Raw genomic sequence first — 18,291 nt, forward strand, 5'->3', positions numbered from 1 at the left:
TGGAGATAAGTCTGAGTTAGCTGAAAACCTCAGTTATGGAGAAAGAATTTATCCTCTCTTGATAATGAACCCTTAAGTCAAACAATGGGGAAAATCACTGGCATAATCTCATAAAAGGAAATAAAACAAAATTAAACAATTATTTTATCAAATAGTATAAGATTTTTTACTCCTTATCCAGAATCTTGGCACATGTTTAAAAAGACATTAAAGTTGATATCTATTGTTATCTTTTATTGAATACCTTATTTAATTCTTCTTTGGTGAGAGATGCCAAAAGGGTCTTTCTGAACTTTCCTTCTTTATATTTCTGAGTAATAAAGTTTTTTCTCTTTTCTACTGGTGAGTCCATGTGTAATTCTTCATCCTTTTGGAGATTACCAGCCCAAAAATCATTTGCTCTCTTGTTTCCAATGACAATAAAAAGCTGCAAGTCAAAAAATGACAAAACATCTCAGTTCATAAAATGTATTTGACTCTGTAGAAAACTGCATCATATTACAAATTAAAGCATAATTTACTATTAAATATACAAAAATACATAAAAGACTGAACTCTATAAAAAATGAAGTATGAAAGCAATTACTATATCTATTTTTAATACAGCCTAGCTACTCTGAATAATGGTAAAAAATTAGCTTGGAAAGAACTGTAAACAACACAATTACAGCAAAAGTGCTTTTATTTTTTGAAACTCATATTGAGACAGATACATATTCCGAAGGGCTGAGCAGGTGGGCTAGCGCTGTCTAAAGCAGGCAGCAGGGGAACCGGGCAGAAAATGGAGACAGGATACAGCAAGTCAGACTCAATCATAGTTAATGATGAGCATGGCCAAGATAAAGAATAGTAAATTCTGCCAAATGTTTTCATTCACTTTTCTAATATCTTATCCATGGGTTAAAAGAGAGTTCTAGCTTTCTGTTAAAAACAAACAAACAAAAAACCCGTCAAGCCTTTAAAAGGAGTTATTACCATTAAAGTTCGTTGTACTTTTTATTTTTGAAATAACTATCTCATTTGTGAAGCATTCCAAAAGAGTTGCTATTATCAAAAACACTATAAGCCATTTTCATGATGTGATGAGAACTTCACCAAAGAGCTCCTAGAAAAATTCACAACACCCACTGCACACCTCTTCACAGTCTCTGCTGACCCCCACAGGTAAACAGGACTCACCTCTATAAGCTCATTACTCCAAATGCTGGCATCCATTTTTAGGCTTCTAACCTTGGAGTCTTTTGGTCCCAAAGATCTATGTTGTCCTAAGGTAAACAACAAGAACATTGTATTTCTATTTTAATTTGTATATAAACTTGTTTTGCCTTTTTTTAAAGGTGTATATGTATGTGTGCATGTAAGTGTGTATCTTCTCAGCTTAAAACACAGCAATATCTACTTTCCTAGATGCCAACTGCACTAAGAGCAGTGGTGGCGATCACACAGAAATGATAGCCAACCACAATAAAGATGACAGCAATCGGCGTCGCCAGCACCCGGCACTGGCATAAAACCACACTTTTAAAAGAACATATAGATGTGTGGGTATACAGACATATAAGTAAGTTTTCCTCATCTAGTAATTAGCTAGAAATCACACGCCACTGAAAACCTTTTATAATGTGTCTGTTAAAGTCCCACATACATAAATACAGATACTATCCTCTTACTATTACAAAAACTTTACTACTGTAAAACTAGCTACAACATTAGTAAGTACAAATCTGATGTAGATTCCTTATTCTACTATTACGTCTGGACAAGACAAGAGCCCAGCAATCTATTACCATCAATTCAACTGTGCTGTGAAAACCATCACTCAGTCATCACGAGCACCCGGGTGTACCACTGTCCTTGATCTTAAGGACCCTTTGCCTTATGAGCAGTGAAAGTTCATTTTTCTCCCCACATCTGGTAAGAGGTTCTTTACCTTCCTTCCTTGAGGTGGAAACTACTTAGAGCACAAAGCTTCAGAATTCTTAAGGCAGGAATTTGCACAGGTTTGAATCTTAGCAGACTACCTAAAGGCATACAATACCAAAAAGGAAAACAGAACCTTTTAAGAAGAGCTGAAGGGGACTACTGGAGTAACCTGGGCAAAGACACTGAGAGTGACTTGAGGCAGCAGCAGGAGAAAAGAAGGGAAACAACAGATTTAAAGACAGCAAAAAGATAAAATGAATGGGACTGGTTAGGCTTTAGGAGGAAAGGGAAAGGGTCTCTCAGGTTTTAGACTTGAGTGTAAGGTAAACAGGACTGCTTCTGTCTACATCAAGAATATATAAAAATAGGCAGTGTTATACGATGGGGTGGGGGCAGCAATGAAGCCTCCATTTTTGACATGTTATTTTTGAGATATATTTGGCAAATCTAAGTAGAGATTCTAGTAGGTAGATAATTATGAGAGTTTGGTATCCCACAGAGAGAGAATCATCTGCTTGAAAATGAGTGTGGAATTCAAGTGATAAATGACACTCAGGAACAGCAGAGTGAAAGAGAGCCGAGAATGCAGCCCAAGGGAGCACATCTATTTCAGGAGCATGAAGAGAAAACGAAACCTGCAAAAGGATGATGGTGGTAGGAACACACAGAGAGAGGATAGTTGAGGGAAGCTGAAGGAGAATGGGTATCAGAAAGAGACATATCAGTCAAGGGTCTCAAACAAAGAGAAGACAATAAAGATGTAAAGTGACCACACAGAAATAAAGAAGTAACATGCATTGGTAAATGTGGTGAAAATATTTTTACTACAATAGAGAGGAAAGGAGACTGATTACAGAAAGTGAAGAAAAACTAGGAAGTTAGAGGAATGAAGAAAACCTATGCATATTACTGCTCTTGAAAATACCTTGTCTATGAAAGGAAAAAAGGGACAGAGAATGATACACAGAAGGGAATGGAACATTTTCAGAAAGCCTGATGGTGTTAATGAGACAGATTTATGCAAGTTTATATGATGAACCAAAAGAAACCATGGTGGACTACCTACACAAGACAGTGGATAGGTGGTGCGGTGAGTATATTAAGGAGGGAGGAAAGAAGGGAAGCATGAGCAGAAAGAACAGCTGTGGACAGCAGAAAGGGATCTCTCCCAAAAGAAAAGGAGGGGGACGAATACAAAGAGGAAGGTGATTAGCTGATTTTTTGTTGGTGTTATGATTGATACTCATGAGGAAATCTACCTTATTATGATGAGAAATGTAGTAGAAGAGAGGTCTAGAAAAGTATTAAGGGTTTGTAGCAACTGTTGAGACTGCAATACTTCTTGTCTGTGCTCTAGCTAAGTTAGGTGGTCCTCTTCACGGTCTCTCATTGAACCTCGTACTCAGCTCTAGTCCTGTACTTACCAGACTCTAGTCTATTGTAACTATATTTGTACATTTGTGGAGGAAATGTCACGTCTTATACATTTTTTTAATTCCCCAGACAAGACCAGTAGCCGGTATTCAAGGTGAATTCTCTCTCGGCCTCCTTTGTGTGTGTGTACACGCACAGGTGCACATGTGGGGGAAGGGGAGAGGCAGTCCTGGAAAACTGAAGTGACGTTTAAACCATGCTTAACTCTCTGCAAGACCTCTATGACCACATACTTAAGGAAACCAGTCATAGTCACAGGACTGGTTATTTTCATAAACATCCATACTCCTGTGAAATGCTTCTACATAAAAGTTTTTATTATAAGATACAGAAGATCTGGCATACAAAGTGTAGAGCTCAAAACAAGTTTGACGTGAACAATATGTCTTACAAAAAGCGACTGGGGAAAAATGGACAAATTTTACAAGGTGCAAGCCTGTTCAGGATACATTCTGAAATACACTCACCTAAAATCGAGAAATTTCAACACTGTCTTTTTAAAATCTGTACACGGAATAGTAGCCACAAAATATGATTACATGCTTAAAAATCAATTTTTACATCTAAGTCATGCATAAGAGAAGTTTAGGGTCATGAGGTATTTCTGAATTTGACTGAAATGTAATAAGCTTTCCCCGGTGTGACTTTGCACAACATTAGCTAGGACACATTATATATGACAACAAAAAGCATTCGGTGTCAATCTGCCACAGAGCAGTGATGAGCATAACTTGTCACTAATTACCTGCACACTTCTTACAGATGACAACACAGAGATTGATGGACGCCCAGTCTGGATCCGGGGCTTTGCAATCTGCACAGCTCCTGTTGGACTCATTGAACCAAATCTTCTCAGCTACTTCATAATCAGAGAGAGTTTCTGCTATCGACTGCTGCACAGCTTCAATCCAGTCTTGTTTCTCTTTTTCGGACTCCGCTGTAAAGCTGAAACAATTAACATTTCTGCGTTATCGATCTCCCTTGTAAAGGCCAATTAAGTAGTATGTTCAGCTTGCATATAAATTTTCACTCCCAAATTAAAGAGCAGCTAAAAAATATGCCTTCTAGGCAGTGGTGGATTGTGTTTGCTGTTAAAAATCATCTACTTTAACAAACCTTTCCTTTTCTCTTTCATTTTCCACATTCCTTATGACTTTGTTTACATATCTTGAACAAAAATTAATGTATGCATTTTTATGGCCAAGATATAAAAATTGCCTTGTTAAGTCAAAAGCCTAAACAAGAGGCCATGTTTCCTAAGCAGTGCATATATAATAATCAGTAAGAGACTGGCTCACTTTCAGGACTATAGGAATATTTCGCCAAGTAAGTATACCATGACAGTCTGAAACTACATTATCAAAAATGCCCACCACAAATTGTGATTTTGTTTGCAGACATAAAAAATAGTTCCTTTTTTTGTAATTAGAAGAATGTCCAGATGACTTTAAGAAACTGAAAAACCAAAAAAAAAAAAAAAATTGGAAGTGGTTACTATTCTAACAGATTTCTAACACATTTTTAGCCATGTTCTGATTTATTCTGAATCTTGGTGTTTACTGGGTGTTTTAGTCAAGAGAAAAAACATTAAACAGCAGTTCACTCCTTCAAGAAATATTTACTGAGCACCTACAATGTACCAGGGAATGTATTATGCTACGGTCTACACACTTGGTCCACGACCCACGAAGTCATTCCTCACATTAAAATATACTTTCTAAAGATGAAAATGCTTTAAAATACAATAAAATAACAGATGGCTAACATATTCTAAATAACCCACAAAAATGAATGGTCTACATGGCTACTTTCAGAAGTACTTTATGATTCCATTACCACTATAATATTCATAAAATTCTTAGTTGTTTCTGGTTCTATCAGAAACTGGTCATAGCCAATATATATTTATATTTTCAGTTGAGGCTAGAATCTGCATATTTAAAAATAAAGCTTATTATTTTTATGAGATCATTTCTTTCTCAAAATTTGAGCTAGTGGACATATTTTGACAGACAAAACGAGCAAGAGATTCGGTAGTAACTTTGAAATTTCTAAGTAATTGTTAGTTCTTCAAAAACCTAGAGCAACTGTCTCTGACCTGCACACTACTCTGTGTGTGGTCATTATTTATAATAAACAACTTAATGTAGGTGAACTCAATAGATATTGACTTATGCCTATTCTGTATAATAGACCTATGGAGTCATTATAATTTATTAAACTATATTAAGGACTTTAAATATTCTTTTCATCGTCATTAATGATGCAATTAGTAGAATACCACAATGTAAGATATGTAATAAAATGCTAAAATATTTTAGCATTTGGATCAATAAGTGTTTTGAGGGCCATTAAATTCAAGATCACTTTAAGCTCAGTCTCTGGAAGAAATCATAGGGAACAACTGTAATTAGAAATTGATCTTAAATGAGGGACTATATTTGATTAGTATTTAAAAAAGGCAAATAACAATATATTTTGAAAACAAGGTAACATGTCCTTTTAATTTTATTTCTTCTAAATGTAAAGAATATATTACATATTTGTTGATAAAGAATTAACATATTCACCAAGCCCACTAAGTAAAAGAGGTATTAAAAAACTACTCAAATTTCATGAAATAAATATCTTTTCAGGTTGCATGATTATTATTCAGGTCATGTTTACAAGGTATTAAATATACTGGCTAATAAATTAGACAATATGGAAAAGAAAGAAGATAATTTTGTGTCCTATAAGACATAAAATCACCATTAGCAATATAAAGGTAGTTCACCCAAGCTTTCCCGTAGCAGTACGAACACAAAATACTTAAAAACAGCTTACCTGAAGCTCTTATAGGGAGTGATTATTTCAAAAGATTGTTTCACAGTTCTGTCCACTTGCTTCACATTTGCTACATTCATAGGAATTATGGTAATACCAAGTCCACTCTTAAAATCCTAGTTTGGAGAAAAACATTAAAAACTATCAAGAAACCAAAAAGATAGATGTTGAAAACATGGTATTTTCTAAAATACAAGAAATCATACCAAATTTTACTATATATCTGTATATGGAATTTAAAAATGCATTAGAAAACAGATTGAGAGTGCTTTTCTTATTTTAGATAGTCACTTTCAATACAGAACAATACTGTCCCATATTAAACTTGACAGTCAGGCTATTGATAAAGTATGGGTTTCTTTCACAAGAAAGATAAATTGATTAGGCCACAGATACTGAACTGCATGTGCTTTGCTTTTGAAAGCAGGCACTGTATTCATCTTTATCCATTCAGTAAAGGAAACTAACAGTTAACTTTACCATGTACCAAGCATTTTCCTACGTGGCAGAGCCAAATGACATTGTGGGGTTAGTATAATTACTGTTTATATAAAAATATGGGGAAACTCAGGCTCAAAGGGATGAAGTTATATGGAAAGTGCAGCTAGTCGTACAAGGCAGAAAGGAGTAGAAGGGCAAGCTGTCCGGTGGCTGTTTGTTTTGCCACATTGGATTCCCTCTGCTGTGTCACATTATTTTTCTCCTCAGTTACTCTCAAACAAAAGCGTTGTTTTATGAAGTATACAATTTTATCTCATTTCCAATATTTTATTGCTTTCCTTTTCCATCAATCAGATTCTTAAAAAGCTCCTCTAATGCTACTTTGGCATAAAAACTGCCATTTGTTCAACATCTATAGTCACTATGTTCAGCTTGTCACGTGAAGATTAGAAATCGTTCAAATGGCGAAAGGAGAGCCTGCATCCTGAAAGCATTAAAGTTTGCAATGTGTCATCCACTCGTAGGGGTTCTGAAACCTGTCAATGTCAACACCTGATAAGCTATAATCTGTACCTCAGAAAATAAATTACCTTTGTTAACACATTTTTATTGAATGTGTTCCCAATTGATAAATTAAATTATGACTAGGAATACGCGGTATATTAAAGGCAAAATACAAAAAATATTGGTCCATTTTCAATGATAACACTTGGCAGAGACTGTGAAAGACCTATTCACAGGCTTCTTCTCTGTCTCTCCTGCTATATAGACTAAAAGTAAAAGTCCTATTTTCCCATCTCCCCTACACCTAGGAGTGGCCATATATTGTAGTTTGAATCAATAATGTATAAATAATTCCTGGTGGGAAAGACAGGGAAAGGCAGAAAAACCTTAGAAAAAGAAAGTCTTTCACCCTTGCCTTTCCGTCTTCTCAAGAAATGACATCTGGAAGCCTAGAAGCCATCTCAGAACTTTAGAATCCTTGAGAAGACAAGCCTGAGGACAAATTCTTATATTCTATGGATGCCAAAGTGAGGAGAAAAAAAAAAAGAAAAAGAAAACAAAAAAACAGGAAAAATCCTGTTTCTTAGTAGCATCAACTCAACTCTCTACTACCTACACGAAACAGTTTGTTAAAACAAATCCCTATCTAATATTTAAGTTATAACTTCAGGTTTTAATCATTTAATACTCATGTATTCCTGACTGATAAAATAAGTGAAAAAAATATAAACAAATTTTCCCCCATTTTAGGGTATCCAGAATTTCTGGCCACAAATTGTGGAAAAGCTTCTCTAACTTTATTTTTTTAACATATAAAGTTTTTAGTTAGGATACGAAAATGACTCATTTAGATACGAAATCGTCAACTGGATGTTATTTTTTTTTTTCTGATGAAAGAACAAATAGCTCATTTTGTTAGGAGAAACAAGCCAGAAATTGAGAATCAGTTATATAAAATAAAAGATGCAGAGAAATTCTGAGTATTGTAAAATAATTAGAATGGGAGTAATGTACTTCCATTTTGTACAGTAAACCCACTTAATGAAAAATGCTTGACATTATCTATGAGAGAAGGAAAAATCACTTTTCCAATCCCACATTTTAAGCATATATGTACAGGGCTGAACTTTCTTACTAAATAGACACACACACAAAAAAATCCCCAGTGGTCTATAACAATGTTCCTGCTAAATAACATTACTGTTGGATAAACTCCCAGTGCATGGGATTGGGAACTCAAGCTCTCTTTCCTAAGTGAGAAAATAAGCTAGGAGTAGCAAGATACAATTATTTTTAAAACAACTTTCTGATGACTCACCTTGATACAGGGGTAAACTCTAGAATAAATATTTGGACTGTACATCCTTCAAACAATTCTCCTTAATGAGGCTTTTGACAAGAGCTAGCTACCAGATCACTCCAGGTTATGTTCTCTGATGGGGGCCTGGCCTGCAAGTACTGCATAAGAGGCACATAATGCTCTGGCCGCCATACCAGCAGATGGTAAAAATGACAACCTTTATGAAAACTAATGAGCGTCATCAAGGTTCCTGCCTAAATAGATGGCCCCTCAACTCCACAACCACGTCTTGAGATATCTACATAGAAATCTTTGATTTCTATTAAAATAAGTGAAGGCCAGCTCAACACCCCAAATTTCTCCCAAGCAAAGCAAAGATGATTTTTTACTCTGGAATATTGTAGACCATTTATCTGTTGCTTGCCATGGCCATATGGTTTTTAGTAATTAGAGTATCCACAGAACTCACCAGCACAAATTGACTATAAAATGTACATCAGCGTAACAAAATAAATGTCAGTGCTCTTGAGAGCTATTAAATATGAAACAACTGCAATTTCTATGAAAAATATTTTTGGTGACATTAAACCATGTTTTTTCAGACAATATTTAGAACATATTTAGAATATTTCTTATTCTTCGATGCTCTTCACAATTTTTCATGGCAATCTCTCCCTCCCACCCAGAGTCCCACTGGGACTCTGATTCTGTGAATCTTGGGGCACAAACTACGGGTCTTTAATATGCAAACACAAAACTACATACAGCCCCATGGTTTTCATGTGTGGCCAATACTAAGAAATACTGATTTAGGAAGCAGAACTAGTTACAGAATTTAAACAATATGAGTACGCAACATCTAAATATCAGAACACAAACACTTCTGCCTCTTTCAGAATGAAAAGAAAAAGTTATCAGAATATACAAAAACCATTTGAAATCATTAAGACTATTAGTTTAAAATAAGCAGGCCAGAACACAACGACATGTTGCACTGACAAGATCCTCTTTGTCCTGGGTGCAAACTCCTGTGCTAACGTCCAGAGACTTTAAAAGCATCGTCTTCATTAAGCATGTGGTGTATTCCATAATTGATTTAATATCTATTTGTGTGTGCTCTGAAGTTTATAAACAGCCACGAAATCTCATTTGATATTCTTATTCAGTGGTCCCCAACCTTTTTGGCACCAGAGACCAGTTTCATGGAAGACAATTTTTCCACAGACTGGACGGGGTGGAGGGTGTTATCAGGCAGTGATGCGAGCGAGGGGACCAGCTGCAAATACAGATGAAGCTTTCTCGCCACTGACTCCTGCTGTGCCCCCTCCCATTCCTAACTTTCAGGGAAGATGACTGTTCTACTGAGGAGGGGTGGGGGACGGAAGAGCTGTCCCTCAGGCCATGGACCAGTACCAGTCCATGGCCTGGGGAGGGGGACCACAGGTAAATAATCCTGTGAATTAGGCAGAGCAAATATAGAACTTTTTTAAATGGTAAAATCACTCCTGGCAAAGCAATGCTTATTAATTACCCAGCATGTGCCAGAAATGCTGCTAAAACCTGGGTCTGCACCATAGCATAAGATAGGGTCCCAGCCTTGGGGAAGCTCATGGTGTAAGCACGAATGAGAGAAAGTTGTAGTAAGTATAATAAAAGAAAAGCGCCTCCTTGCAGGGTGAGCACAGAATTCAGCCCAGAAAAGAGAGAGTCGCCTTCATTTAAAAGCCTTTCTTGGCCAGGTGCGGTGGCTCACGCCTGTAATCCTAGCTCTCTGGGAGGCCGAAGAGGGTGGATCGTTTGAGCTCAGGAGTTCAAAACCAGCCTGAGAAAGAGCGAGACCCCGTCTCTACTATAAATAGAAAGAAATTAATTGGCCAACTGATATATATATATAAAATTAGCCGGGCACGGTGGCGCATGCCTGTAGTCCCAGCTACTCAGGAGGCTGAGGCAGAAGGATCGCTTGAGCCCAGGAGATTGAGGTTGCTGTTAGCTAGGCTGACGCCACAGCACTCACTCTAGCCTGGGCAACAAAGCGAGACTCTGTCTCAAAAAAAAAAAGCCTTTCTAAAGGCTGTGACACTTGACTGGGCGAAGGACAAACCCTGGACCAGCCTAATGCTCAAGCATGCCTCTCTTGCTTCGGTTCACTCATCCACGAAAGAGGTTAACAGCAAAACCTACAGCATCACGTTAGTGAGGATTAAGTTAATGCAGTCAAAATGCTTGAAAGAACGCCTGGCAAATAGTATGTGCTACACAGGACTAGTTAACTATTATTGGTATTATTATTTTGTACCTTTAGAATTTGAAACCAACTGAACACATTACCTATCTAAAAATTAATTACCAAAAACACATGTTCAAAATTAACTAGCAGGACGCTTTCAAAAAACACAATGAAATGTGAGTATTAAATGTTCAAGAAAAAATTAAAAATAAATTACCCATTAACCACAATCTGATTGTGAGCTTTATTCTCATGAAAAAGAGGCAAGAGCCAGGGACAAGCCAAACTTTCAACCTTTAAAACTTTATAATAAACTGGATTGAAAAAAATTGCATAAAAAGTCAGCAGGTAGAATTACATTATTATAGAAAGTAAAAAGCTAAAAACGCATTCTGGAGTAAGCAATATTTTACATTTAATTTGCTGTGGTAGAATGTGGGATGTCAAAAAGCATGAATCCTACCACTAGTACCAATATAGCAATGGCCATGCTTGGCCCAGCAGGTCTGGACACTGCAAGGGTGGTTCAGTGGCCAAGTGAGCAGCACTAGGAAAGATCCTGAGCCATGCACTGGCTGGCTGTATGACCACTGACAAGTGACTTAGTTTATCTAGACCCCAATTTCCTTAATTACGAAAATAGAGTCTTATCTATCTCATGTGGTATAATTATAAAAATTAAATAAATCAATATAAAGGGCCTGATACAACCAATTATTTCATTTGAGGGTTCTAAATTAATTCAGAATTTATCTGCAACAAAAATATTGGTATTTTATTTATAATGACTGAAAGTATTCACACCAACACTTCTATATTAAATATTCAGGTACAGTCAATGGTAAATATTTACCAAGATACTGAAATGGGTTATTCATGAGAATTTTCAGCAACAGAACTTGGCTGAAACTATAATACATTTTAAAACCACATAATGCAAGAATAAAATATAAGTTTGATCCCAAACAGAAAAATGAAGGTAGGGTTTGTTAACCCCAAATCTGCTGAAACCTCAAATCTATTTTTGGAAATACTGGATGCCAAGTTTCCATGCCAGGAATTTAAGAACTCGGTGCTTAAACATTTGTTGAAAACAGATGTGGCATTGTATGACATTGGCACCAGACTTCCTGGGAAGCACCAGATGCAGAGTTTGGCCAGATACAGAACCCAGAGAATTTGAGGCCACCACCTCCATCCTGCTGCTCCTTTCTGTGCCACACAACCCAGAGCCCTATGAGGTCTATTTAAATTCTACTAGAATTTCATTCCCATGCCAGAACACCAGGGAACATTATTTTGGGAGGAGTGAGGGGGGATGAGTCTCTTGTTATATCCTGATTTGAGAATGTTTAATCAAGTGAGTTTATGTAGTTAAAACCTCAATGCCACAATTATCCACAAATGGATACCCAAACCCACCACACAAGACATCTGGTTGTAATGAATTCACTAATATTAATGTGATATTAAAAAAACTCATCAGGAAAAGATGGGAGACTAGCTGTCAGGACAGCATAATGAATGGAAACCAAAGCCAATTCTCTTAAATTTGCCTCATGTCCTTTGCAGAAATTCCTTTCAAATAGTAATGCCATGTATATAACAATACATATGTTTACCTCAATATATGTTTTGTATCTAATTACCTCATTTAAAATTTTAAAAATACTGGCTCGCATACTATATCAATATCATTTCAAGATAATTTAGAAAATAATTATTATTCCAGAATACAGAAAATCTACAAGCTTTGAACTAAGTAAAAAATAGTTTAATTATATAAACAAAATTTCTACAAAACAAAAATTAACTGAAAAATAAAAAGTAACCAAAACAGCTCAGAAAAAGTTTATATATATATATATATATATAAAATATAGCATGAAGATTAGTTTATTATATAAAGAGCTTAAAGAAATTGACAAGAAAAACAATAAAATCCTAATAAGTGGACAAAGAAGACAGAGACAATTTATAGAGAAAAATAATTTTAAAAGAAAATTAAAAAAACAAAAAGATAAATGCTCCCTCTAGTCAGGAAAATAGCTACAAATGGCCATTAAGTCAGCAAGGTCATTCTACCCATGTTTACTGATTGCCAGCTTTTCGCCTGAGGACACAGCAGTGAATAAATATTCACACTATTAATTCAGAAACATAAAAATTACAACTATTAACACCTTTAAGGTTAAAATGTAACTGATACTATTCTTATAACTAACACTATTTTAAACATAAACAACTCTTTAGGAAAGGGTCATAGGAATTTCCAAAATAAAAAATAATAATAATTAGAAAGGAAAACAAAGCTACATACAGAATGCTACCACAAACCTCATTTATTTAACACTATTGCTCTCTCATTGGAAAGTAAGGTCTCAGACTGTAGAGATACTATGGGTTTCTATGTCTAGTGCCCAGAGCGGAGCCCAGAAACAGGAAAGTGTGTGCTAAACATTTGTTAAATGGATGAATCAATCCAGACACACGGTGCCTGTAGTATAACCTATACAAATGCAATTACACAACTCATTTTATACAATGTTGAAGTAATGTGGAAAAGTTGTCATAATTATAACACACTTCAGGCATATAAAACATAGGCAGAAACAAGGAATAGGAAAAAATGTGCAAAAATTAAAAGGGTGGGTTTGTGAGATGCCGCTAAATATTTAAGAGATGACATAATTTATGTGATGTTTTTGCAACAGGGGAGGAATCAGGTAAAGAATCTGACAGTTTCTATTATACCATTTTCCTCTCTAACAAATGTTTCTACGTGTATCTTCATAGTTTTTTTCTACTTCTTCTTAAAGTCTATCTGGAAAAGGAGAAACAAACAAACAAACAAAAATAAAATACCTAACATTCCCCAAGGCATTTCACCTAGGCATTTCACACTTCAGTTTCTATAATCTGCTAATGAATAAAAGGGAAAGAAAGGGATGAAAAAAAAGTGAATCTTTGAACTGAGCAATTTGGAAAAGCAAAATTCCATGTTAATTCCATGTTGAAGTCTATTATTCATGGAGTTTAGACCAGTCAGGGAACCACCTGCAGACTGGCATTCTTTAAAACAGAGAGAGAGAGAGAGAGAGCGAGAGAGACAGAGACAGAGAGAGAGAGAGAGAGAGAGAGAATGTTTTTAAAAGGACAAAAAAAGTAAAGGCATTAATTATGACAATGTTTTAGCAGCTATTTTAACTTAGAAAATGTAAATTCTTAATTCAGTAGAGGGGAGATTCAAAAAAAGAGAAAACTACTGAAAATGTATTTGTAGGGACGCTTGACATGGAATCTTAAGGACATCTCTATTGAAAGTCAAGAAAAAGCTCTAGAAAAATAATCTGTAAAATCAGCGTAAATTTCCAGACACATACACACAGTTAAATGAACTTATGGAAAATAGCAAATGAAAAATATCTCTACTGGTTTTCAAACACTTCTCCTTTCTGCTGACTTAGCAAATGGAGTTTTTAAAAATTCCTCCAATAAGGCATACTCTGGCAATAAAAGTCTATGTTAAGAGAAAGAAATTAGTTAAGGCAGGCTTTATAACCTAAAAAATTAAAATCTTACATAAAAACCATTGAGACATTACCTAAAAAAGCTGCACTCTTGCCCAGAGGCTTACCATTTTTGAAGAAGAAAAAGCCTTAGAGCAGTGTCTGGCTGTATGTGGTTTTTGGATCACCCATCACTGAAACTCCTGGGGTGCATTTTAGGAATGCAGATTCCAACACCCCATTTCCAGAAATTCTGAACCAATGGGTCTGGAATAGGCCCAGAAATATGGAATTCTAATACATAACTGAAGTGATGGCCTTAGAGATAGTGTTCCATCTCCCTTCTTTACATGATGCCATTTAAACCTAGAGAGACTAACTTAATTACCTGAGCCAATTAGTAGCAGAGCAAGAATGAAAACCCATAACTTCAACCTCCCAGTCCAATCTTCTTTGCAGTAAATGAGCTTCCTCTTTAATAAGTCATCAACATATGGCTGTAATAACTACCCTTCCACCTCTATCTACTGCCTGTTTATTCTCTCTAGAGTGACTGCCAAAGTAAATTAGTAAAACGATATAAATTAGAGGCAAGAAAAATGAAAATAGTTCCTATGATAGGGTAGTGTAGTTCAATTGCTTTATTTTTTATTCTATTCATGCTTTTAAGTTACAATATGTGATCAATAAGTTCACTGTTTTAAACTAAAAATAATATAAATAATTATGCTCTGTTGCATGGCACATTAGATCCAAAATAAATTAAGATAAATTAAGAAATTCAAATCTAACACCACTTACATTTTTATGATGAATAGATTTTTTCCATCACTTTTGAAAAATATACAACTCTGTGTGTGTGTACACATGACTGTGTGTATATACAACTTTTAAAATTTGCACCATACAATTTTATTATCCTTTAGTTCTTTTCCTAAAAGAAAGGTTGATGCTCTCACTGGCGTAAAGCCCTCTGCTTTCAGGACAAAAACTCCTTACTTAGCATGTCACAAGGCTGTTCACACGTGCTTCACCATGAGAGAAAACAAGCACAACTTTCCTCTGGATACAACGGTGTATGCCGGAATGGAAACACAGATGAAAATGGAATGGTTATGTCAAGGCTTCCTGAACTTGGAGGCCCTTACTTATTTACACAGTTTGGAACAACTAATTCTTTAAGACTTGACTCAAGACCAATTCCCTTAAGATATGACTCCATATAATATGATGTAATTAAACACAGACACACAAAAACAATAGACATTTTTAAAGGTGCATTTATAGGCATGCTAATGTACAAAAAAGGACTTGAAATACATCCAACATGTCTACTTATGAAAAGATGGAGAGGGGTCTGGCCTTAATGCTCTAATGTCTAAGGAGAACATATTCATTACTTGAGTTCATGGAAATGTTTCTAATTCCTAGACCATGTTAAATACTCCTTTTTTTGCACCTCTCTGTAACTCCTGCACAATCTAATTCAGCACTGAGCTCTCCATCCATCATAAATGCTGGTCTTGCTTGACTTTTCCTCCCAGAAGTTAAGACTTATGTCCTCCTTCTCAGGAAGAACATCATTTTTAGAGTGCCTGGTATGGTATGCAATGTTTATTGAATGTATACTCTGAAACCCACAGGCAACTAAATTGTTCAGCGAAAAATCCAGATTCCTAGGCTATTTCTAAAAGGTCACAGTCATAAAATTTCTTTTCAACCTAGTCTTTAAAAAGACAGTTGATATACTGGTCAAGAAACTAGGCTTAGAGTTATAAAGTTCTGGTTTTAAATTAAACTCTGCATGATAAACTGGAATCCCCAAATTATTTAATTATCATTTTCCTTACCTATAAAACACAAATGAGAATATCTTCCTTTTATATATGTGGGAAAGATTAAAAGGGAACGTTTACAGACTCATACCTGGTACTCAACAAATGGTAATCATTATTATGGACTCACACAATTACTAATAATAAAGCAATAATTTCATATAATTTTTAGATAATCAGAATGTTAGTATAGCATTAAACATATCTATCTTACTTTTAGAGAATAAGTAGCTCAGAAAATCTAGGTAATGTGAGCAATGAAACTAATAATTTGAAATCCATCAGATCTGTGCAAGTAAAAAATGAATACTTCAATTAATTTGGCAGAGTAACTTCCATGCTGATACATGCGAATTATGCATTTTTAACCACCATTGCAATAAGAAAAGTTTTAATCATCTTACTTCACTGAATAAAAATATTCATATTCAGTTCATCCACATTATTAAGCTGTACATCACTATTTTTCTTGAGGAATATGCTAACTATCCAAGTTATTGATATGTCGACAGTGCTCAATGATGCCTTCCACAGTTAATTGGCTAAAAAATCTTATCCAAAAAAATGTAGTAAGTTCACACTGAAGTTCATAGGATGCCTTGGATAAAGATCTATAGTTAACTTTTGTGAAACTTTTTGTTTTGATATCCTTATTTGTATAATGAAAATAGCATTTATATTTCATCTTACCATAACCCATTACAATGTAACAAGAGTTGATATTAGATCAGATATCTAGAGTTTAATTCCACAAATAATTATTAAGCATCTAATATATACCCGGATGAAAGATTTTTTTAAAGGTTATTCCTAAAATGGGGTAAAGAAATGCATATTTTTATGCATATTAAAAACCAAAAATGTTAGAAAAGAAAGTCTATAAAATCTAATGAAGCTAACAGGATTTGTTAAAACTTTATTTTACTATCACTCTCCTCAAAACATTTAAATTCTCTGTTGAGCCTTTTGATATTAATCAACCCAACAATTCAAGTCTATTTTACTTATGTGTATGTGATATGTCTGTATAGATAAATATGTGCATGTGTATGTGTGCATTTTTGCATATACATATATGTGTATATATACATATATAGCACTATATAGTCTCTAGTAGCATACACATATAGAGCACACATATATATAGTCTCTAATAAGTCATTTTCTCTGCAAGAAACTTATCTGCTCAAAATAACAAAAAAAAATCAATAAAACCCTGTAAACTCAAGCAAATGTGTTACCTGTGTTTATTATTTTCTATCACAAAAATAAAAGCAGCACAGCAAGCACAGGACCGAGACTATTTCGTCAACAGCTATAATGGTTAATTGGGTCTTAATTATTCTCTCATGTAGTTTCATACTGTTACCTCAACTAAAGCACACTTTTCAAAAATAATTTTCAGTGATTCTATTTCCTCAGTCCCTTAAAAGGGTGATATCCAGCCTCAAACTTGATGTAGACACTTTCCTGCTGGTGAAAACACTGAAAAATTCAACAAAACTGCTCTTTCTTTGTTACCTTAAGTGGAGTACTCAACACAAAAGCAAGACTCTGTAAATAAAAACATTAATAATTCTAACAAAGCACAGTTGTTAGTATAATCAAAAAGTAACAATTTGCAATGACTGTAACAGAGCTCACCTGTTCATTTTTGCAAAGCCACACACTATTTCCACTTAACACTGTAAAAATTTTGGCTTTATATCCTCTCAATTCAAGATATCCACATTTGTCAGGTGTAACAACTGCTTGAGACTGTGAGGTAAGGGACTCTGATTTCAGTGCATTTAATAGTATGCTGATCCAGTCATTTCTTTCCTCTGAAAATAAAGACAGGAGAAAATACATAAATCCATATATGTTATATAAACATAGAAACAGCAACAAGAAATCTCCTCTCTTTGTAACAGATAATTCAGATTCTTTCCCACAATCACAATTTAAATGCTACTGTAGAAAGGACCAATGGCTCAACTTTTTGAGGGAAAAGGAATAACACTACTCAGCTTTCCTGGAACCAGGACCACTGGCTTCATGTGTGAGCTTATTAGAAATGCAGACCCCACTCTAGACTGGACAAATTAGAATCTGCATTTTAAAAAGAACTGCAGATGATCGATATCCCTGTTAATATCTGAGAAGCATTCTTTTAAATTACTCATGAGACTAAAGTTTCTCTTATTAATAGAAGAGAGTAATATTGCTATCCAACAAGTAACAGATTTTATGTGGTAAAGCAGTTACCAAATACTCAGAAAATCTTACTGACAGTCACTTGGAACCTAC

At 35.1% G+C, this 18,291-nt stretch overlaps 1 protein-coding gene across 3 annotated transcripts in view; it reads right to left on the minus strand.

The window, feature by feature from the left end:
- Positions 1–18,291, minus strand: part of ARAP2 (ArfGAP with RhoGAP domain, ankyrin repeat and PH domain 2) — a 177,640-nt gene that overhangs the window by 94,942 nt on the left and 64,407 nt on the right. For all 3 annotated transcript variants that reach the window (XM_012770990.3, XM_012770987.3, XM_012770988.3), the window contains exons 9-13: positions 17,647–17,825; positions 6,184–6,299; positions 4,103–4,302; positions 1,180–1,265; positions 245–427 (exon numbers count right to left, since the gene is read on the minus strand). In XM_012770990.3, coding sequence (XP_012626444.2) covers positions 245–427; positions 1,180–1,265; positions 4,103–4,302; positions 6,184–6,299; positions 17,647–17,825 — 764 coding nt within the window. The remainder of the gene's footprint in view (positions 1–244; positions 428–1,179; positions 1,266–4,102; positions 4,303–6,183; positions 6,300–17,646; positions 17,826–18,291) is intronic.

This window comes from Microcebus murinus, chromosome 3 (assembly GCF_040939455.1).
Source record: "Microcebus murinus isolate Inina chromosome 3, M.murinus_Inina_mat1.0, whole genome shotgun sequence".
Classification (NCBI taxonomy): domain Eukaryota; kingdom Metazoa; phylum Chordata; class Mammalia; order Primates; family Cheirogaleidae; genus Microcebus; species Microcebus murinus.